At 42.7% G+C, this 24,258-nt stretch overlaps 2 protein-coding genes across 14 annotated transcripts in view; one reads left to right on the top strand and one right to left on the bottom strand.

The window, feature by feature from the left end:
* ZSWIM8 (zinc finger SWIM-type containing 8) overlaps positions 1 to 15,789 on the top strand; it is a 391,013-nt gene extending 375,224 nt beyond the window's left edge. For 6 of the 7 annotated variants that reach the window (XM_078776669.1, XM_078776666.1, XM_078776667.1 and 3 more), the window contains 5 exons: positions 7,653 to 7,850; positions 13,038 to 13,160; positions 13,648 to 13,835; positions 14,215 to 14,450; positions 14,632 to 15,789. In XM_078776669.1, the coding sequence (XP_078632795.1) occupies positions 7,653 to 7,850; positions 13,038 to 13,160; positions 13,648 to 13,835; positions 14,215 to 14,421 (716 nt within the window). In that variant the 3' untranslated portion in view covers positions 14,422 to 14,450; positions 14,632 to 15,789. The remainder of the gene's footprint in view (positions 1 to 7,652; positions 7,851 to 13,037; positions 13,161 to 13,647; positions 13,836 to 14,214; positions 14,451 to 14,631) is intronic. The other variant, XM_078776668.1, reaches the window with a different exon arrangement.
* LOC137425448 (bifunctional heparan sulfate N-deacetylase/N-sulfotransferase 1) overlaps positions 15,703 to 24,258 on the bottom strand; it is a 276,161-nt gene continuing 267,605 nt past the window's right edge. For 6 of the 7 annotated variants that reach the window (XM_068113904.2, XM_078776673.1, XM_068113902.2 and 3 more), the window contains 4 exons: positions 21,889 to 22,059; positions 21,630 to 21,739; positions 21,423 to 21,522; positions 15,703 to 20,061 (listed from right to left, as the gene is read on the bottom strand). In XM_068113904.2, the coding sequence (XP_067970005.1) occupies positions 19,942 to 20,061; positions 21,423 to 21,522; positions 21,630 to 21,739; positions 21,889 to 22,059 (501 nt within the window). In that variant the 3' untranslated portion in view covers positions 15,703 to 19,941. Of the gene's footprint in view, positions 20,062 to 20,322; positions 20,489 to 21,422; positions 21,523 to 21,629; positions 21,740 to 21,888; positions 22,060 to 24,258 lie in introns of all 7 variants that reach the window. The other variant, XR_013623242.1, reaches the window with a different exon arrangement.

Raw genomic sequence — 24,258 nt, forward strand, 5'->3', positions numbered from 1 at the left:
CCCCTATTTCCCGCAATTTGTCCTCCATCCTATTTTCTAACCCCATTAACCCATTTTTCACCCCCTCTAACTGATTCTCCTGGGCAGCCATTCTGTTTTCCACCCCCGTTAACCCATTCTTTACCTCTTTTATCCCGTTGTCTAACTTCCCAAATTTCTTGTCTAACTCCTCACCGGTACCCCTCGCTTCATCCCTCATTACCCCCATTTGCCCCATAATTCTGCTTTCCATTTTTTTTCACTATCAGCCCTCCTGTTTTCCATTTTTTCACTATCAGCCCTCCTTCTGTTTTCCATTTGTTCCATACTGTCGTTTTCTCTCTGCATTTCCACCATGAATTGGGCCATGAAGGCTTGCATTTGGGCCACCGTTGGTAGTACCAAGGGTACGGCCGCAGCTGCCCCAACCTCGTGCGCAAGAGCGCCATTTTGTGCGTCTGAAACCTCCGCAACCACATTGCTATTTTTCTCCTCCTCCCTTTCCTCCACATACATTTCCCCGAGGTCCTGGGTCGATTCCACCCTGTCTATCTCTCCCACCGACATCCGATCGCCTTGATTGTCCATGGCGCGATCTCAAAATTCGGGTTTTGCTTTAAAACAAAACAAATTTCGTCAGCTCGTAATTTTGACCAAAATTTTTTTTTACACGTTTTAAAAATTTGGTTCGGGCCTCGAATCTCACTCCCCGACACCAATTGTTACTGTACTAACACAATTGGTGTCCCAAAATTTGGGCCTAACAAATTTAGTCCCAGGTCCGAATCCAACTCCTGACAACCAATTGTTACAGACGCGGTTTTAGATGTTATGATGACCGAGCGGTGGTGTATTACCGCGTCTGAACAGTTACTCCCCGATTAGAACCCGATTCCACCCGACGTTGACCAGATCGCCCCACAGATATTCAATCGGGAAACCTCTAAAGCGACCGAAAGAGAAGGAAAAGAGAAAAAGACAGAGTACGGAGGAAGAACAGATTTATTATACACACACAAGCAAAAAGGAAGAGCGACCAAAATTATTTACAAGCAATGGATGGAAAAAGCAGTCACACAGTGCATCGTTAGCTTATTCTACTCAATTTACTTAATCCCAAGACAACGAGTAGGACAGGACGTTCACACTTACACAGGGGATATTGCAGGCAGGTAGGGCTTGAGGTGGATTGCTTGAGAGGGAGGCAAGGTCGGAGGCAGCAGCTCTCAATTCCTCGCGGTTTTGGCGGGAAAACCCTCCGTCGCGTATCCGCTGCTGTAGACGTCACGCGCTGGTTCGGCACACCTGCTCCTCTTCTTGTGGTGGAGCCGTCTCCCTCCTTTCAGCGCGTCTCTCCAAAGCTGGTTTCCTTGCCGAGTACCTCTCCTCTTTGGCTTGGAGCGTTTCGCATCTCACCGCTCCTCTTGGTGCCGCCTCTTTGCTCATCTCCCAGGTCATCTGGTAAAGCAGTCCCTTACAGTCGCTTTTATCACCTCGGGCGGAATCAAGCCGCCGGCTGCGAGGGCACGCCTACCGGGTCGCTCACCGCGGTGCTGATTGGCCATGCGACCCTCTGGCTCACTCCTCCCCTCGATGACGAGGTGGAGACACGCCTTTCTTCTCCGAGATTAGCACATGGGCAATGGCGGCTTGCGGGATTGAACACAACTCCCACCCTTTTGAAAGGAACTTTGGAGAGCGGAGATGTTTGGGGAAATTGCAAGGGCCTATGCTTATTTTGTTTGATACAATGCAAAGTCAATCTAGTGGGAAACACATATTTAGCCTACATAGAATAAGGAAATACACTATTTAAAAAGATATATCGTGACCTGCGTGTAAGTTTCATGGAATTAACTAGGAGGACGGCTGCGACCATTATTTACATTAACAGGGTGTTACACATATTTTTGTAACGTTCACATTGTAATGTTTTCACATTCGTTACACTTCCTCCAAAATTGTTACACTTCTCAAAAACCGTTACACTTCTCAAATTCGTTACACACTTCTCAAAACCGTTACAATATATATATATATATATATATATATATATATATATATATATGCAATGCCTTCAGAAAGTATTGTTACGTTTGTGGGGGTAGATGGAGGAATCCCATAGTAAATATAGGATTGTATAGTTATAGCATGGACGTGTAGGATACATCTTGATGTATTTAAGTAGGGTAACTGGAGCTTAAGATTGTTTATGTGTCTTCACACGATGGGTGAAGCTGTGTTAACTAGTTCGGGATTAAGGTTAGTTCTCCCCAGTACGTGATATTCCCTCTGTGATTTTGTCCCTACACTTTTACAACTACACAAGGTCAGCCATGCAAAGCCTCCATTAAACCACCACAACCGCCGAGAAAACCCGAACATTGCCGATCGGCAAGTAAGCCCCACCTTAATTAACACTCACGCAAAGCCGGCAGGCCACGACCCGTAGTTCATGATTGGGGGAGAGGACATGGGGTGATTCAATGGAGCTCGGACATTGGTCGGTATGACGTCAGGAGAGAAGGTTCGAGAGGAGTGAGAGGAAGAGGAGCGCGTTTCGCTCATGCTCTCAGTGTGGATTTTTGGAGAGAAACGGACGTTGGTGGAGGAGCTGCGTCTTTTATTTTGTGTGTGCGCCTGAGATGATTGCTTTTGCCGAGTCGGCATGATCTTGAGGGGTTTTTCAGACACGGTTGAGGTCGTGGTGGACTGGGTCCGCATTGTGCTTCCCCGGACGCAGAGGGACCTGAAAGAGGACCGCCCTCACAAAGTACCTCACATTTGTGGTGCCGAGGAGCGTGACTCCGCGGCCATCTTAAGCGTTTCCCACCTATTGGGCTTTGAGCTTCAATGACCACCAAGCTCCTAAAAGCCATTTGGGACCAGAGCTGAGTGCCAGCTGACGAAAAGAAACATTGTATTTTCATTATCTCTCCCCTATGTGTTGTATTTGTGACTGAATGGAGACGTCTCACAGTAGGAAATATTCGTTTTACCTCAGCATGCCTTTTATTCTTTGATTTACCTTCATTCAATTCATTGCGTTGCATTTTTCAATTGTTGTGTTTGTTTATTCGTTGTGGGTTCCAGATTAAACCCGTGTGCTTTTGTTCAGGTAAGCACTTCGCTTCCTTCAACCCCCGCACTACAGCCCAACCGCCAATTTTGGTTACTCGCCTCAGAATTAAGGACCGTTCGGCTATTCGTCCAAGGCTGGTGTTCATCGGCTACGGACAGGACAGTATTCTCACCCCCTTGACCTTTTTCACAATATGTTGTTGCAGCCTGAATTTAAAATGGATTTAATTGAAATTATTTGTCACTGATCTATATATAATGCCCATAATGTCAGTGGAATTCCTAATTTTTTAAATAGAAATTTCTACAATTAAATTAAAAGTAAAAGCTTAAATGTCTTGAGTCAATAAGTATTCAACCCCTTTGCGAAGACGGTCTAAATTCAGCTCAACTGCATCCAATTTCCTTTGATCAACCTTGAGATGTCTACAACTTGATTGGAGTCCACCTGTGGCCAAATTAATTGATTAAACAGGATTTAGAAAGAAACACACCTTTCTATATAAGGTCCCACAGTTGACAGGGCATGTCAAAGCAGAAAATCTACCATGACATCCAAGGAACTGTCTGTATAACTCCGAGATCTAATTGTGAGGAGGCCTGCCGGAAGGACAACAATCTCTGCAGCACTTCACAAATCTAGGCTTATGGGAGAGTGGCCAGATGGAAGCCCCTCCTGAGGAAAAGGCACATGACAGCACGACTGCAGTTTGCAAAAAGGCACGTGATGAGTATGAGACAAAATATTATGTGGTATGATGAGATGAAAATTAACTCTTTGGCCTGAATGCAAAGCGCTATGTCTGGCGGAAATTGAGCACAGTTCATCACCCATTTAACACCATCCCTACCATGAAGCATGGTGGTGGCATTATCATGCTATGGGGATGCTTTTCAGTGGCAGGTACTGGGAGACTTGTAAGGATAGAGGGAACAATGAATGGAGCCAAATACAGGCAAATCCTTGAGGAGAACCTGCTTCAAAGTGCAAAAGACCTTGGACTGCGGCAAAGATTTATGCTCCAACAGGCCAATGACCCCAAGCATACAGCTAAAGCAACACTGTAATGGCTTCAGAACAAGAACTTGGAAGTCCTTGAGTGGCCCAGCCAAAGCCCAGAGTTTAACCCCATTGAGAATCTGTGGAAAGGCTTGAAAATTGCTGTTCACCGACGCTCCCCATCCAACTTGACAGAGCTTAAGAAAATCTGCAAGGAAGAAAGGGAAAAACTCCCCAAATCCAGATGTGCAAATCTGATAGACATACACAAGAAGACCCTGTACTGGAATCGCTGCCAAAGGCACCTCTTCGAAGTATGGGCTCATACATTTTTACAACATCTATTACACATATGTAAATTAGATATTTCTGTATTTCATTTTTTATTATTTTGTAAAAAAATTATTGTGCTAAATTCCACTCTGACATTATGTGGTATTATGTGTAGATCAGTGACAAAAAACTCTCAATTTAATTCGTTTTAAACTCAGGCTGTAACATAACAAAATGTGAAAAAGTCAAGGGGTGTGAATACTTTGTGAAGGCACTGGAGTAATTCTTTAAACTATTTTAGTAGCTAAATCCACCTTCGAAACATGTTTTGTTAAAATATTTTTGGGGTCACAGGAATGCAACCCCACTACCTCTGCTGTGTTTCTCCTTTTCTCGACTGCTGTGGTCATCAATAAATTTGAAGACTAAGCGCCATTTTTTAGACTGAAATGTTATATTCAGGGGTTTTGTTACAATCGCTAAAACTTAGCCGTGTGAGCGCTATCGATCAGTATAGAAAAAGAAAAGTGTAAAATTGGTCTTGCCTTATTAACCCCTTACTCCCACCCCTCCCTCAACCCCCCTCCTCCCATTTTGAGGGGGTTGGGTGAGGAGTTGTTGTGAAAATACTCTATTTGTGTTCTTTATAAAAAATAATGTAATGATTGTTTAAAATTTGCATTTTGTCCTGTTTTGCCTGAAGTGTATTTTAATTCTAGACACGTTGATTAATTGTAATTATTTTAACTCCGCAAAGTGAAGTTCTTTCTATTCATTCGTTTTTAATGGTGTGTATAGTTGATTTAAAAACAATTCTCTTTAATGGCCACAAGTATTCCCACGTTCTTGTGGGGTTGGCTGGGGGAAGTTTTTGGCACAAGTCTTCCACAAACCAGCTGGCCAGGCCTGATGCTTGACTCAGTAGTGGGGGAAGGAATTTGGAATCTGTTCATGGTACTGGCGATAGCTCAGCTACTCCACGAAGAACACCGTGGGATCTTTGACATCCACAAACTAATACCGGCAGATGGGACGCGTGTTTAACGTCAATACAAGTGACAGCACACACATTGATGATTCATCCTGCTTGTGAAACACCAGGATGACAGTTTATAGCTGGGCCGAGATTCAAACTCAGGCTAGACAGCTTCGAGATGAATGTGAGCCCACTTAATTGAAAGAATACAGTCACGTGAAAAAGTAAGTACACCCCATGTAAAGTTTTGACTTTTTCAACATATTTCAACATACAGCTATTTGATCTTCATTTCAACAATATTGATAGATAAAGGTGATATAATATAACAAATGTCATGAAACATTTACATTTTGTAGTCCATTGTATAATTTAAATAAACATAAATGCAAATTTCGCATGTAGAAAAAGTAAGTACACCCCTACATTTATCACTACTTCAAATACCTAAAATTAGAATCAGGTGCACCAGCTCAGGTGAAAATGATTAGAACATCGTTGGAGAGGATCTTGGAGGAACCTGTCTTATTTAAACCTCAGACATTTAGTTTGGTTTGCTCTTTGTTGTTGAAGTGTGCGGCGTCACCATGACACACATACTAATGAAATTCCCTTTTGATCTAGGGATCAAAAGAGCTCTCTGAGGCCTTCAGAAAGAAGGTTATAGATGCCTACGTGTCTGGGAAGGGATTTAAAAAGATCTCCAAACAATTTGAAATCAATCATTCGACTGTCTGGAAGATCATCCACAAGTGGAGAAGATTCCAAACAATTGCCAACTTGTTCAGGCCAGGCCGCCCCAGCAAGTTCCAAAGCAGTCCGCGAGATGCTGAAAGAAGTCTCGAAGAACCCCAGAATGTCATCACGGGACCTACAGGTAGCTCTTGCCACTGTTGATGTCAAAGTGCACGAGTCCACCATTTGAAAAAAAAAAAAAAAACACCTTTAGAGGCCATTTTTTCCCCGCAAGCGGGGGTTGGCCTTTTTCGGGGACCGTGGTTGTTGTTGTTTTTCGGTCCCCTTTTTGAAGCAATGTTTTACGGCCGGATGGCCTTCCTGCCGCCAACCCTTTTTGTCGCCTTTTACGACAAGCAGGGAATTACCAGTGAACTGGTACTCAATTAGCCGACCTCGGAAGGATGACAGGCTGAGTCAACCCCCCTGGCGTTAATTCAGCAATCGACCGGGATTCGAACCAAGGATCCTAGGATCCTAAGCTGGCACCCTAGCCGCTAGCCCAACACCAGGGATTTCCATTTGAAAGTCCACCATTTGAAAGAGGCTGCATAAATTTGATCTACATGGGAGGTGTGCCAGGAGGAAACCTTTGCTGTCCAGAAAGAACATCAGGACAAGACATAAAGTTTACCTATGAACACCGAGGCAAAGACCAGCACTTCTGGAACAATGTGCTCTGGACAGATGAGTCAAAGGTAGAGCGATTTGGCCACAGTACCAGAAGACATGTTTGGCGAAAACCAAAGACAGCCTTTGACCACAAGAACCTGATACCAACTGTAAAGCATGGTGGTGGAAATATTATGGTTTGGGGCAGCTATGCTGCATCAGGGCTTGGGCAGCTCACCATCATAGAATCCACTATGAATTCTTCATTGTACCAGAGGGTGCTTGAGGATAATGTGAGGCCATCTGTCGGAAAGTTGAAGCTCAACCGAAGGTGGACCTTGCAACATGACAATGACCCTAAACATACCAATAAATCCACCAAGGAATGGGTGAAAATAAAGAAATGGAGGGTTCTGGAATGGCCAAGTCAAAGCCCGGATCTAAATCCCATCGAGATGTTATGGGGGGATTTGAAACGAGCTGCGCATGCAAGAAACCCCTCAAACATCGCACAGCTGAAAGAATTCTGCATGGAGGAGTGGGCAAAAATTTCTCCCAGTCGATGTCAGAGACTGGTAGACAGTTATAAGAAACGCCTACTTGAGGTTGTTTCTGCCAAAGGGGGCAATACCACCGATTAGTCATTAGAGCCTTTTTCCACATGCGAAATTTGCATTTATGTTTATTTAAATAATACAATGGACTACAAAATGTAAATGTTTCATGATATTTGTTATATTATATCACCATTATCTATCAATATTGTTGAAATGAAGATCAAATAGCTGTATGTTGAAATATGTTGAAAAAGTCAAAACTTTACATGGGGTGTACTTACTTTTTCACGTGACTGTATATGAGAAGCAAATCCAAGTTTACCAGTGTTTTCAAAAATATGATTGCAGTTGTGTTTAATTGTGCCATAATCGTTTTCATGCCTGCTTGTAATTTTGTACTGAGCTCTAGGGTGAGTTGTGATGTCCTTGTGCCATGCAGTGGCATTTGTGGGCCTGCAGCCGGCTACTTCATTCCAGCTGCTTCCCAGCCCGACCGTGCAGGCGATTCCCGCAGCACCGCCCGTCTCCTCTGTCGTCACGGCCGTGCCTCTGGTCTCTCCGGAGGACGGCTCGCCGTCGCATCCACAGCCCGTCACCTCACAAGGCTTGCACTATTTGTTGTCAGCTTATCGTGTCGGTATGTGCAGCGAGAAATGCAAGACATCCACCATTTGGCTCCCTCGTTGAAATTTCTTCAGCACTTGTTGTGATTTTTTAAATTTAATTTCAGTTATCCATTATCATTTAGCGTTTTCACCTGTTCTTTGTTTTAAATATATATATATTTATTCCCTTTTTTTAACGCCATTTTCCCTGCTGGAGCGGGGGTTAGCCTTGCGGGCCCCATGACAATCATCGGTTCCCTTTTTGAGGCAATGTTTTTATGGCCGCATGCCCTTCCTGACACCAACCCTTGGTCATGCTCTTATGATGCGCAGGGATACGGTGTACCTATTCTAAATCGGGGCACACACCGGCACATTCGTCCCAGCAAGCTGGTACTCAATTTTCCGACCTCGGTCGGATGACATGCTGAGTCAACCCCCCTGGCGTTAATTCAACGATCGACTGGGATTCGAACTCAGGATCCTAGGATCCCAACCCAGCACCCTAACCGCGAAGCCAACACCAGGCCCTTGGTCTTTGGTGACCAAAACAAATTCTTACAACATCTTTTTTTGGGTGAATTGTAGTCACATTAATTTTACCGTACAAGGTTTTGGATTTACTTATTAGTTTTGGGGGGATTACTTTGATTTACCATATATTCCTCCGGTTTGTTTGTTTAATCGTCTTGTATAAACAACAACAAAAAAAGGTGAGATTAATCGGAATGCCATTTTCTGCATTAATTCGTAATTCCATTTATTCGAAACCCAAACACGAAGCATCCATTTATTCAGGCTCTCCTCTTTCAATGTATAAAGATCTACTATATCGGACTTTATTGTTTCTTTTTGAACAACAAGGTCAATTGTGCATATAATGTACGTTTTTGAGCTTTTGAATGCACTCAAATCTAAAATAGGATCTTTATTTCCGTTGCTTTAACAAACCTAATAACACTTTACGCTTCCACATAATCGTTTGCGTCCCAATCTGTTTCTAATCTGTCCCATGAGTAAAATGTACATTTTAAAAAGACTTCAAGGTTTTTCACCATAGCAAAGGTGCGATATGTTGTTTTTATTAGTCGCGGTGTCTCCATCTGGTTTCTTTAAAACAAGCCATGAATGTCGTGGCTTTCCTCAAGAACACCCGTATTCCAAGTATAGCTCACACTGTTTAATGTTACTTGTCGATATCTTTTCAGGAATGATACATTTAGATTTCTTTTCATTGAACTCCAAAATTAGCAAACGCATAGCTTTGCACTGGTTTTTTGCACTGGCTTTGCATACATAGCTCCAAATCAAGTCATGTCATCAATAACAAACTTATTTTGATCTCTGAACGCGTCAGCGGCTCCAAAAAGCAGCCGATTACCTCGATTGTTTCTTTAAAATTTAAACCTAATTTTCATCTGAGAAAGAACTTTATCGGAAAATCCAAATAAACCTTTTAATTACCCTTGCCTGAGTAGAGAGTATTGCATTTGAGTCCGTTTGTTACTTGCCTGAAAAGATTCCGGCAAGTATGTTGCTCACTCCGGTTTGTGTGTGTTTGTTTTGTTTGTGTATTTGTTTGTCTGTCCGCTCACTTATACTTGCCTATAGGTCACAATTTTAAACCGATCTTCACGAAACTTTACCCAATGGTAGAGTTCGTGGTCCGACAAAATTCTATATACTGTTGGGGTCAAAAGGTCAACATAGGCCAAAGGTCAACCGCTTTTTTTCAAATTTCCAAAATCCTAAATTTTCATCCGATTGACTTGAACTTTGAATAGGATTTACATATCGGCTAACTGAATTCAACCACCAACTATTTTTGAGATTTGCTTCGGCCAAAGGTCAACCACTTTTTTCAAATTTCTAAAATCCTCAATTTTCATCCGATTGACTTGAAATTTGAATAGGATTTACATATCGGCTTACTGAATTCAACCACCAACTATTTTTGAGATCAGTGTAGGCCAAAAGGTCAACGTAGGCCAAAGGTCAACCACTTTTTTTTTTAATTTCTAAAATCCTCAATTTTCATCCAATTCACTTGAAATTTGAATGGGATTTACATATCGGCAAACTGAATTCAACCACAAACTATTTTTGAGATCACCATAGGCCAAAAGACCAACACAGGCCAAAAGTCTACAACAATTTAAAATTTCTAAAATCCTCAATTTTCATACGATTCACTTGAAATTTGAATGGGATATACACATCAGTTAACTGAATTCAACCAACAACTATTTTTGAGATCAGCATAGGCCAAAGGTCAATATAGGCCCAAGGTCAACCGCTTTTTTCAAATTTCTAAAAGCCTCAATTTTCATCCGATTGACTTGAAATTTGAATAGGATTTTCATATCAGCCAACTGAATTCAACCACCAACTATTTTTGAGGTTAAAAGGATGCTCTACTCCTACTGAGTGCCATTTCACTTTGTTCTGTTTTGCCAAGTGTTGCTCTATGAGTGATTTTTCATCTGTTTGTCTGTTTGTGTGCAGTACTACGTCTACACCATTGCACATAGCATCGCCAAACTTTACACACATATTTGTCTTGCCCTGGAATAGACTGTGCCCAATTTTTAACTCTCTCGGCCCAAGGCCTCCATTATGACATCATAATTCGATAATTCGACAAGTACAAAACTTCATCCAATCAAGATGCAATTTCTTGAGCGCCATGTCGGCATAAACTGGTAGAGAAAAAAATTAATAATGATGTCATCGGTCACATAGTTCGGCCGCCATCTTGGAAAAACTGAAAAACTTTGCACCTCTATATCTCCGAAAGTGCTGAATAGAAAAAATTGAGACATGGCTCATTGTAAAGAACTCTTCATGGGGAATAAAATTTGTTTATGATGATGTCCCTCCATTATGACATCATAATTTGACAAGTACAAAACTTCGTCCAATCAAGATGAAATTTCTTGAGCATAATCTAGGAATAAATTCGTTTAGAAAACAAATAATGATGACGTCATCGGTCACGTGGTTCGGCCACCATATTTTTAATTCTGGCAAGTCCTCAGTCTCTGACCGATTTCTAGGTGTTTGTCTGTTTGTGCGCAGTACTACGTCTACACCGTTGCACATGGAATCGCCAAACTTTACACACATATTTGTCTTGCCCTGGAATAGACTGTGCCCAATTTTTAACTCTCTCAGCCCAAGGCCTCCATTTTGACGTCATAATTCGATAATTCGACAAGTACAAAACTTCATCCAATCAAGATGCAATTTCTTTAACGTCATGTCGGCATAAACTGGTGGAGAAAAAAAAAAAATGATGACATCATCGGTCACATGGTTCGGCCGCCATCTTGGAAAAACCGAAAAACTTTGCACCTCTATATCTCTGAAAGTGCTGAATAGAAAAAATAGAGACATGGCTCATTGTAAATAACTCTCAATGGGGAATCAAATATGTTAATGATGATGTTATAGGTGCCTCCATTATGACGTCATAATTCGACAAATACAAAACTTCATCCGATCAAGATGAAATTTCTTGAGCGTCATCTCGAGATAAATTGGTGGAGAAAAAAATGATGACGTCATCGGTCATGTGGTTCGGCCGCCATATTTGTTTTAACACAAAAGCCTTGAAAACATCCTGGCGAGGGTCTGCAATCTCGCATTGCTCTTTTTTGTTGTAACTGTTACAGAAGAGCAATGGCTTCGTTTTTGTAAGATCATTGTGCATTGCCCTCCTCTGAGCACAACCTGTGTCTGCAATGTCTGGTTCCCAGTCCCATATGAGTAATCCAACCTTTTAAACCATTATATCACCGGAATAATAAAGGGTGAATCTTGTCATTTCGGATTTCCCTTTCACATAATCGATCAATTTAACTTCAGGAGTTCCAATGTATAAGCGGGAACTGTCAAACATTTTCCATTATAACTCGTTTGAGTGTGGCATTTGTGTTTTGGCAACCTTATTGAATGTAAACTTAAAGCGCCTTTGGGCTTCATGAAAAGCGCTATACAAAATAAATGAATTATTATTATTATTATTATTAAACTTGCACAGGAAGAAATAATTGATGAGATTTCACTAAATTTGCTGGTTATTTCAAAGCCTTTTGTTGGCATTAGCTAAAATCTTAAATTGTATCAATAACTTCCATAGGACTTATATTTATGTAGTACTAGTCTGGGTACCCGGCATTGCCCGGGGAAAAACTACGTAGGGGTTCTGGCACATGCTGTCTTGAAAACGTATAGAGTTATTGGCCTTGTGGAGGTTACCTTTTATCTGCGTGGCGGTGGCAGCAGTGCCTGACCCCAAATCCAATATACACTTTATCGCGACCTTGGGTGGCCTCAAAATGGATGTCAAGGCCAACATGCAGTACCTTAAAACCTTGCCCAGATTCTGAAGTCCCAGCACCCAAAAGCTGGCGTCTCTAGGTGCTTCTGGTCGGCCGTAAAAGAATAACATACAGAACACTTGAAATTATTTTTCTGATAAAAATATTAACTTTTGGAACCTTGACCCCAATATTTGGTTTCCTTTCCACCTTTCTTGTGGAGATAATTGATTTTTTCCTTTCTTAATTTCATTGCCTCGAAATTAAACGATTCCGTTTGAGTATATTTCAGTCTTTGTTACACTTGTAACGTTTTCCCACAGCAGAAGCGGCTGAGATTGTAAAATCCTTGTTTTGTTTTTTTTACATTTTTGAACCCATTCCTATTAAAGTATCAAGCAATCCATCTTCTTTATTTCTAAGTTGTTTGGCCACGCCTGGACGGCTCTCGGATTTCTGGAAAAAAAAAAAATTCTGCCAAGATAAACACCCTCACCTTGTTTATGGTGAAAGGAACATCTCTTCCTTACAATAACCATTTGTATTTATTTATTTTGAAAAATAGTAAACTTCCAGTAAGTAAATTCTGATCGATATAATTTGAGTTTTACACCTGCATCTCATTGCACCGTAGATAAGTTATGGGACTGCAAGAGATCATGTAATTAATGCCCTCCCACACTCTACCACCCCCTCCCCAAGTTGTTTTTGAATACCCTTATGATATGCTTGAGGACGTTAGCATTTCCTGTATGTTCTAAGATGTCTTTGTTAAATATTTCATTCTCAGACAGTATAGAGAATTGATTTGCCTGTAGGCCTTTATACAAGAAATGAAATCTAAAACGAATTACATGAATGTTTACGCTAAAGCCTCTATTACTGTACCATGTGCAGGCATGCTTGCACTGGAGATGTTGGGACGTCGTGCTCACAGTGATCATCCCAACAACATTTTCTCACGAACACCGCCCTACACCGAGGATGTGAAGTGGCTGCTTGGCCTTGCCGTGAAGTTGGGTATGAACCATTTATTCGTTGTTACAAATGACAAAAAGTCCCCACATCTCGCATGCAGACAGCATTTGACACATGTGGAGATAGGAAATGCTTAGCAAACTACCTGAGCCAGAGAAGGCCTGTTTATACTTCACATCAGTGTCTCCTGATCACCAATTCCACAGATGGACATTACCACCACACACCCTTACACATGAAAATTGGCATTCGGCACTCTTATGTCTCTCGGTCCCTGCTCTCAAATGTTGTGTTTGTGTCCTTCCCCCTCTCTCCCATCTTGTCTACCGCTCCCGATGTTATATGTTTTATGTGTCGGTTTGTCTTTCTGTGTGATTAATGTTCGCTCTTTCACGAGCCTCGATCTTGTATACAAAAAAAACAAAAAAAAACACAAGGACACCGCAATGCTCATTTTTAAAGACTTATTTTACCTTTTTTACCGACATCAGTTCCCAGTTGCATGTCTTTTACCATACTGCTATTTCAGGAATATCACATGTGCAGCAGTTCTGCATGGGTGCTGCCAAAGGCTTGCTCAGTCCTTTCGTGCTCCAAGAGCTCATTGTTGAGGCCTTGCAGTTCCTGTCTCGTACCAACCCCACAGGCCTTCACAGCCATCTACGTTCACCGGCACTGAGCCAGCTAATACAGCGCTGCCAGCAGACCTTCCGCCAGGCAAGCTTTCGCAAACTCTCTCTCACGATCTCCATCTCCCTCGCCATCTCCATCTCCTTCGTCGTCTCCATCTCCTTCGTCGTCTCCCTCGCCATCACCGTCCCTCTCGCCAGCTCCGTCTCTCTCACTCTCTCTGTCCCTCTCTCTCCTGACTAATCGCCTATCCAATTATTTTTGTGTCTCTTCTGTGTACCTTGTGTAATATGTGTGATTTTAATCTGTTGTTAGAGACAAGTCAGGCTTTTTTTTATAGGAAAGGAGGGCTGTTTTTAAGTGCATTGCATTTTTTTGTACCGACAAGTGAATTCGCCGCTTGTCTGGGATTCAAGAAGAGAGCTCCAAACTTTAAATTCTTGTTTCTCATCCCCCACATGTGCAGTGCATTGAACACCGGCTGTACCATATTAGCCCGGTCGACTATGACGATTTTGTGGGCCTCATATGTTGTGCTCGCACGGCTTTCTTTCTGACACCGGTTGGGGTTGGACAGTTTAACGAAGTTCTGCAAGGCCTTCGGCGGTCAAAGTACTGCAAAAAGGAACTGTACCAGCGAATCTTTGCAGAGATGCCTACATACACGGCCTAATGCTCCTCCAACCACTTTCCATACTGCAGGTCATGCTGCTGGATTCTTTCATCTTAACTTTTTATGCCAAACTTTCCTCTAATATGGTCTTTCATCCTGAATTTTATCTTCTTTTTTTTTTAAACGAGGGATTTGTATCTCAGTTGCATTGGGAAAAGTGTATTTATTTTAAAAAACATCCTCACTCGAGCATTGCTCTCCATCCTGCAGGATTGGACGTGAACATGGTGCAAAGATGGTGACTTGTCCATGGCCACCTGCTGGTCAAGGCTGCGCACGGAGCTCCTTTTATTTAGTGTTGCTTTTCTGGAGGCGAGAGCCGACAACTACAAGTTCACCTCACCACCCCATGTATTTGTTTTCCAGTTTGTAGACCAATTTGTATTTGTCCTGCCCATGTTCCTGTGTTTTTGCAAAGCAGCAACGAACAAAGGTATCTCCAGTAACTTCAATGAGGCACCTGCAACAAGTTGCATGTTCAAATCGTTTTCTCAGGTTTTTCTTTTTCAGTATTTACCGGTCATACGTTGGCGGTGTAAATAGATTCGTGTTGGTTTCCTCTCTCTCTCTACCTTAGCTCTTCCTGTCTTGAGGTTATTGGGTGTTGGGAACCTGTTTGGTTCTGGCCAAATTGGCCAAAGTTACATTTTTCCAAGTTTTATCGAGGATCATAGGAAAGCATTAATACTTTCAAAGTGTAGCGGTAGTTAAGATGCAGAGCAGCTATACTAAAGAAAATCGGGTAACATTGACTTGAATTGGAATTCAAATGTTTAAAAAAAAATGATTCGGCTGGCTTTGGACTTTGAGAACGGCAATGAGACACATTTGCTGTTTTTACATTTTGGACAGCCCGGCTTTTAATTCCTCAACATTCCTTGTGATTAAGAGCCACGTTTCCCCTTCCCGATGCCTGTTCCGTGTGCGTGGTTTGCGCGCCGGCTGAACTTCCGCAAAGTCTCGTTGTGGTTTTTGTCCGACTTCTTTTCGACTTTGGTGATTTGTTTGTTTGTTTGTTTTTTACTGTACTTCTTGATTACATGCTATGGAAATTTAACTTGGTGTGTTCTGCTATACTCATCGAAATTATTTCTTGTAGTTTTCAAATGATCCTTATAGCAACTTAGTGTTTTGAAAAGGATCTTTCATATCATTAAAGCGATACATCCACAGTTGCACTCAAAGCTGTGGTTGAGAATCTTTCAGGAAGTGGTGTACGGAGGTGGTATCATTTTGAAAGCAGCAACAACAACAACAAAAAAGAAAGTGATGCAGACAAACTGTTTTTAATGTGAGATTTATTATTGACACTACAAACACCATGCAATATTCTTAGTCTGGTTATAAATGCCCAGCTTTTAAAAACGAGATCTGCCTGTGTTGTGGTTGAGTACAAGGGGGGCCGGCGGGGGCTGGAGCACTGTGCTTTGTTCCTCCGGGGTTGCCGTAAACTCGCCCACCCCTCGGCATCTCCACATGAATTTCCATTTCACAAGTTGCTCTGTATTAAAGCGAATATCCCACAGCAATTCCAGCGATTGGAACTCTATCTCCCACTTCCATTCAATGTGAATGAGAATAAACCAGCTCGTATGGCTGATAACCTACACAAGCTCGCGCACGTCCATAAGCAGCGGACCGAATGCAGTGACAAACTGGCACAATGGGCAGCAGGGGGTATATGCGGGATCAGTTTTTGGAATGGGAAAGTCTGGGTGGGACATGTCCCTCTCAAAGCAAAGGAATCAATAGGTTCAAATCTGCATGTCAACAATCCTAACCAAAGTTCAAAAAAAAAAAACAGCCCTTTATAGAGTATACAATAAGCCTCCTCTTCATCTTTTTTTTTTTTTTGTCCACCTGTGTGATTTGTCACCCTCTTCCTTCCAGGACATGGTGTTATTGTGTGTCCTCGTGTCCCTCCCACGCTGTTATTTTGTTGGTGTTTATGGTATGTGTTTATCACACCCACACACATGGGTGGCGAGGGCAACACACATACTGCCTCTTCTCTTCTCCTTTAATCTCAGTGTCCCCCACACTTCCCCCCCCTTATCCCCATCACATTATGCTTCCAGCTCAGCCTTATAACTGACACTCCATTGTCATGATAGCCTTCAATTCCTGCAAGCATATGACTAGCCTCACCTTAACCCTAGCTATGTGGTGAGAGCATTATCATACATAGCACTGTCTTTCAGCAGCGTGCACTTCTCTCTTGCTCTCTCTCTCTATACCCCCTTCCTCCCCAACCTCCTTCATTCTAAAACCCTCTCCAAGGGCTGCCATCCACCTCAAGCCTGCCACCTCCACTTCACCTCCCTCCAGTGTTCATCTAACCTAACACTCCCCCATATTCTTGACCAATCTGCCTTAACCTTGACCCTCTGGTACTCTACCATCCATTGTCTCCAATACAACTATTGTGACCTTTCCTGCCAGGTAATGTCATCATTACTCAATGAAGTATGCTGGAGGTATTGTCCACCATCTGTTCATAATACCCACTTTGTGCGTGTGTGTTGTTTCCCAATTAACAATAACACTATCTTTGAAAGCCTCTGCTGACGACCTCCGATATGCTCATCCTTGCTCCCTATTTCTACTTTGTGGTGATTTCAACTGCCACCATGTTGTAAGGCTACATGTTGGTCCTATGTCTTCCACGTGTGATAGAGCAACCAAAACCTACAAGGTAATACATCTCACCTAATCATTTGTTTATGACCCGGTTCTTACCAATGGTTCACTCTCACTGCTTGAACGAGCAATGTTAAACATTTCTGTGGTTAAGGTTTACCTCCTCTTGGCTCATATTCTGGTGACACTTCATGTCAATGGCCATCTTCCATTAGAAATCATGACCACCATGTTTGGTAGCTAAACCATGCAGAATGGTCTGATCCAAAAGATCTACTTGCCTGCAGATATTGACTGCCCGTGGAACTCCTTGCACACGCACCACCTCTATCTCGTGAGCTAATTCTTTCCCAACTCTGCTGTCCAACATCTTGTCCCAAGCACACAGAATCGTATAGTGAGGTGACTCGCCTTCTCTGTTTGCAACGCTAATCCTACCAGTAGGAACCTAAATGGTGTATTTGCTTAAAATGCTTGGGTTTCCTCCAGCCCAATCCCAAGTCACCTTCCACTGACTACCTACTCCTTGGCACAAGCGACCTTCATATCTGAAACGATGGAGAAATTGACAGAGAGCAATTGGTCCTTGTGGTATCGGTGTACTTCTCAAAACCTGTGCAACTACTTTTCTGCAGATCCTTGTGAGGTTGCCCCTCCTCACTATTGAAGGTGGCTTCTGGCACTCGTATCCAAGCGAAGGGCTAGACAGACCCATGAACCACATACCAAGTGAGACCTGGAACTGGTTTGAACACTGGTTTGCCTTGTTATCACCGAGGTAATGGAATCCATGATCTCAGCAGACCTTTTTCTCAAACTCTTAAATATCAGATCATCAATTTGGCTTCCCTCCAGGCCACTCCGCCATAGGCATGCTCACGTGAATAACTCAGCAATGGTGGATGGACGCTCTGAACATCAAGCAGAAGGTAAGAGCAGTCTCACTGGACATCTGATCACACAACACCCAGCCTCGGCCACTTATCCTTATACCAACAGCATCTGGGATCCTCTCCTTGACTGGTCGACTTTCCTCATGATTATAGGCAATACATAGCCCTTAATGTCATCCTATATCCTGCCTATGCTTTGTAGGGTGGTGTCCCCCAAGGTGGTTCTGAGACAGACAAACACAAACACTTTCTATTTGTAATTAATCTCTGACAGAGGTACAATCTTTGGAGCTAATTGGGTAACCAGTCTGTCATGATCTTTCCTGTGTCAATCACGCTGGTCTTCAGGGCAAAGAGGTCTTGGAATTATTTATAGTCAAATGATCTTTTGGCTGCTTTCAGATCCTTACAAGACAAGATCTTCATCCGCAGTGACATGACATATGGATCTCTTTTGTGGGTTTCTGCCACCAAGTATCACGATTGTGCCGCTGCAATAACCGATGAGACATTTGAGCAACTTGGGAGGAGGCTGAGATGCACGACGCAATTCCGCTTCCCACCACAGACGTGTTGTTGGCATAACTTTTCTGCTGCTTCATATCCATCTGATCTTATCCCAACTTCTTTCAGCCATTCAACCTTATTGAGCCCCTCTGAGCCTCACCTGCTCAGGAAGTGATCCACACCTCATTGCCCTCTCCAAATCTAGGCTTCACACCCCCCCTTTTCTTCCAACTATGGAATTGCCACGGGTTTAGATGGTGAACGATCACCATCCAATGCCACTCCCTAATCCTCTTATTTATTTATTCTCATAGGGCCTTAACTGCACTTTTTACACATTATTTTTTCCAGTTTTTCTCCCTCTGTTTCCTTTTTACTAATCTCCTCCGTTTCTTCGATCACAACGTCCATAATTTGTCCGAGGCCGATTATTCCAAATGCATGAAACACCCCGTAACCAATGCCTACAGAAAACAGACTTTGTTGGAATGCCATTTCATCATTTAACATTGTTTTTTATATATATCCATGGGTAGGCACCCTTTTGTTGAAAGTTTTGAGTCAATCGCTCAAGCGGTTGCGGAGAAAACAATTTGAAAAGCAAATAAAGGTAAAAAGGTGAGGGCCTCGGCCAACGTTCCACAACATTGTCAAGGATGGTTGTGGATGCTTATTACTAGTTCCTTTACTTGTACGACTTGTCCAATTCACCCAAATTGAGACCTGCGGAGCATGTTCTACGGAGTGGCGATTTGAAGGATATCCAAAGGTGATCACATCTTACTTGACCTTTAAGCAAGGTGTGTGTGTGTTTCACAACAATTTAATCCATTATCTTCATGTAACACTGAGGCAACGACACCTTTGGAATCATTCTGCGGCTAAGGCTCCGTTTTTATTTTTTATTATTTTTATCCCAACACCACCAATGCCATCTGAAAAAAGACATCAATTTGTAATAATCAGCAGCTTTAAATTACACTTTTACCTGATCTATGTTAACACTCCCCCTCTTCCCCAACTCCTCCTCTCATGAGATGTTGAATGGCAGGTGGAAATATCCATACCGAATATGTAAGGAAACCTGGCTCAAGGACTTCAAGAAAGAAGACCCTGTGGCCTTTGAAGATGGAATTGGTGGAAAAATAAAGGGCAGGTTGCTAATCCTTTGGCAGAACAGTGTGCCAAAATGTCCTTATACACAGTATAAAAGTGATTTATAGTACACTGTTGATGATCTGAGCGCAACTGCAACCCATTGCTGCAGGGAAGCAGCTGCCAACACAATAAGAAAAGTGAAGTCAATCCGGTGCTTCTAGCGGAGATTAAAAAACAGTTGGAACAATTGTCCAGAGAGATGGTGGAAAAAGAAAAACGCATCGGATTCCTGGGCAGCCGCACACAGTGGCCATTTCTGGGCAGCACCGGGTCTCTGGGCCCAGCTGGAAGGCTTCAGTGAGCAGTGGGACCACCTATTGTGTTATCTGTTCCTGGTCAGATGGTCATGAAGCCAGGCAGGCAGACTGTAGCCAAGCCGCGTCAACGTCTTAGACAGCCGGATGTTGTGCTCGTAGTAATACCCAGCCAAGAACCTGCGTGACTGTAAAGGCAGAAGAAAAAGAAAACCATTAATGTCTGACCACAATGGCGTTTGTCCCATATGGAAAATGTGTCGGAATTTGGCTTGAATCGGTGCCCGCGACACTGGCACACTGGCACACACTACGTTCTTCTTCTCACGACATCCACTTGATGTGGTGACACGATGACATTTTTTTTTTTCCCAATGTTCTTGATGAAACATTCTGATGTATGCGAGCAGGAATTTTGTAATTTGGCCATGGTGCTGGCGATGGCTCACCTTCTCCTTACAAAGGACACCGTGGGATCTTTATAGTGCACCAAATGGTGCCGACAGACGGCCCGGTTTACCATCCATCCGAGGGACGGAACACACATTGATGTGAAACACCAGGATGGCGGTTTATGTTTGGTCTGGATTGGAACCCATGCTGGACAGCTTAGACCTGAGTGTGCATACATGTACGCCACCCTCTGTTAGACATAGCGTTGATTAATGAAATACCACACTACATACTTATCTTATAAACAAACAAAACACCTCAGTTGAACCAATGATCTTGTAACTGTCAAAAACAAGAAGGTCATTGCACGAGTGCAGCGAACCACAGGGATAAAAGAGCAATGTCAAAGGTAAACCGGAAGAACAAACATAATCACAATTTGTACAGCAGAACAGCCTGCTTTTACTTCCGCGTGGCCGCCATTTGCATTGATGTATGAAGGGGGTTCAAAAAGTTGTCAAAACAAAAACTAAACTTCGTCGGCCAATATTTTTTGAACCTCAATTCATATTCAGGGTAGCGATGATATTTGGTATCTTTCTCACTCTGCCGCTTCGTCTGGTCAATTTCTGTTATAAACCCACAAAAGTTCCATTTTACTACCGTGCTAATAGGTGCTGCATCTCAGAGCACACCATATTTGGACGGCACACTCAGCTGCCCCATCTGTATTTTGCTTGAGAATCTTAAACATGCACCATCTTTCCAAAGGTAAGACATTTATGTGCTTACCTGTGTGGAGTTATAAAGCAATACCTGCAGTCAATGAGTTTAAGGTGTGGAAAAAGCATAAGCGGGCACGCTGGGACAAATGGCTTCCAGTGTGGAAATCTCTTCCGATTAAAGGACTTGTCCAAAACCGCTGATGGGATTGCGACCAAATTTGGCACAAATGATATTTGTTGTGTTGTGACTAAAGTTTGTTCACGGCATTAAATAGATCGGGGTCTACCGGGGGTTAAAGTGCATCCAGCTTTGACCCCCCAAAATAGGATTTGCTTTTTTCTCTGAAACTACACACACACTTTCAATGAAACCTCACCGCAACTTTCATATCAAGGCAATTTTCCAATAATCCGGAAAAAAAACAACCAACCTCTTTGTCCATTTCAGGGTACATTCTGCCTTTACCGCTCCCAAGACACTGGGATTTCCCCCCTTCCACTTGACACCAGAAGCCTTTCTCTGGGTCAAACCTTGAGTACAGAAGGACAGAAAGTGGGAAGAAAGTCAGAACAAGTGAAACTGTGTGGAAAGCCATGGCTGTTTTGAAGACAGCAAGGCAGTGAGAGCTGAGCCTTACGTGAGTGCCTTGGTGTAGTTGACGTTAGGCTTCAGTTCCAGAAAAGACTGAATTACGTCCAAAACCTCTGCTGGATTGGCCCGTAGTTGGTGTCCATCTACAATGAGCAGCTGCAAGAAAAAGAACAAGGCCTCAGTTTCTTGGGATTTCCACGTCGAAAGGAAAAAGCAGCCAAGATTATCCGTCAATATGATACACATTGGAGTGGAAAGTTGTCCTCAACGGGTGAGCTCAAACAGCTAAAGCATGTACACCTCACCTGGGCAGGTGGAAAGTGGCGGAGCCAGCGTTCCAGGTGGTACGCATACCACCCGGGTTGTAGGCAGTGGTTCTGCAGTGAGCGTAGGGTCATCGAAGCGGTAGGCCCCGCAGACACCACCTCAAAGAAGGTATGGTTGAATGCCGTGGTGTCACGGTGCGCCTTCTGGTGCTGTGCAAATGTGAAAAATACCTGTTATCACAAGGAGTTGGCTTCTGAACCAGTCCCCTCTATATTTACCCTCATTTTAGTGTAAGGTTTATTCATTTTTCTAATAACGAAACTTCCCCATATACATCTTCCACAGCAGCTCATGATACGATATGGATAGCGCATTTCCAATAGAAAAAAGAGCAATCGGAGATTGCAATTGCAAATTTCAGTGGTTTTCAAGGCTTTTGTGTTAAAACAAATATGGCGGCCGAACCATGTGACCGATGACGTCATCATTAACATATTTTATTCCCCATGGAGAGTTCTTTACAATGAGCCATGTCTCAATTTTTTCTATTCAGCACTTTCGGAGATATAGAGGTGCAACGTTTTTCGGTTTTTCCAAGATGGCGGCCGAACCACGTGACCTATGACATCATAATTATCATTAAAAAATTATACTGGTGGAGTTGCACCTCTGGTGAAAATTTCCTGTCAGTCGGACCAACGGTTGCAGAGAAAATCATATTTATTTTGTGCGGACAAACAAACGGACTCAAATGCAACACCCTCTCCTCAGGCTGGGTAAATATTCTCATTTGTGACAATGAGAGCATGCTGCACGCACCCCCACATTAGCTTCCCCTGTATATGGTACAATGCACATTAGATGTACTGTAGTGTGTTAAATAGAAATGTCAAATCTATCTTCTAAAACAACTTCCCGGTACCTTGCTATTGTGAAAATATCACTTCAGACAAGCTCATGCTTTTACCTGCACTGCAGATTTTACCACTAATTAGCTGGAAAACGTGATGGACATCGATGACCACTTCATCAATGGAAAAATCAAATGTAGCGCATTGCAAGTTCCATTCTGTCGAATAGTTCGTCACCCCTCTACCTAGAACAGGCTCCAGCAGCATCCCTCTCAGCTGATCACATGAAAAGAAGCAACAAGTGCTGCCATCATATTGGGGCATTGCGAGCAACTACTCGGGTGCTTCCCACATACATACATAATAAATACAAGCTTTATATATTTGAAAGTGTGAATTTTGGTTTTACTCTACAAGCAGCTAAATAACTCAAGTACGGCACTGTAAATCAAAACATGGGGGCAATACCCCTGGTGCTCACCAGGTAGAATAAACAGTGCACCGCACCAACTATAGGTATTTCAAACCAATTTTAATGGTTGCTAGAAGACAGGGCAGAATGTAGAATCATACTATTAACATAATAAGACTTTAAACAAACAAACAAAAAATACCTATTTTGGAGGCAACCCCCATGCACCTCCGCAGGGCCCGATTTTTTTTTAAAGCCGTGAACAAAGATTGGTACATCACGGGTGGTGAAGGTTGTGGTCAAGTTTCATCAAAATCATGTGTGTAGTTTTAGAGAAAAAAGCAAATTCCTATTTTGGGGGGTCAAACCTGGATGCACTTTGACCCCCGGTAGACCCCTTCGATCCCGAATTTTTTTTATGCCGTGAACAAACACAACAAATATACAACAAAACTTTAGTCACAACAAAACAAATATAATTTGTGCAAAGTTTGGTCAAAATCCCTTCAGCGGTTTCGGAGAAGTTTCAAGTGTTTACGGACTGACTGACGGACGGACGACGCGCCATCACATAAGCTCCCCTGAACTTCATTCCAGGTGAGCTATTTCTGCATCGGCCGACCTTTATTCACGGATATTACCGTTTATGGACATTTTTCAACGGTTTTTTGATTTTCCCAACGCATGTCGGCCTCGAGTTGCATCGATATGCAAAATTTCAACTTTTGAGCCAACTTAGAAAGTACCAAACCTTTATTTCAGTGGTAATAAAGAGCTGTACATATTAGATACCTCGAACATGTGTTTTAAGGTACAAAAGACACATCACTTTGTTCATCTATAAAGACTGGCTCGCAAATTCCCTAATACATGTGGGTCAGCCTCTGGAACTTTGCCTCATTGTTAGGTCTAACTGACATTGGGCCTCCAAAGCAAGCCTTGGAATTCAGTTCCACAAACATGAGAATAGAGGGATGAAGGAACAGAGGTGAGTGTTCAGCTTAGAAACTCGTATTAAAATTCCATAAGTGACGGATATATATCTTGCCAGTAATCACAGGCTCTCTTTCCCTTCATCAGATTCTATTATTATGGCAAAGGAAAGGATTATACAAATGTTTGCATGCTCAGATTATATGCACTAC

This window comes from Myxine glutinosa, chromosome 4, assembly GCF_964187855.1.
Source record: "Myxine glutinosa chromosome 4, kmMyxGlut1.1, whole genome shotgun sequence".
Classification (NCBI taxonomy): domain Eukaryota; kingdom Metazoa; phylum Chordata; class Myxini; order Myxiniformes; family Myxinidae; genus Myxine; species Myxine glutinosa.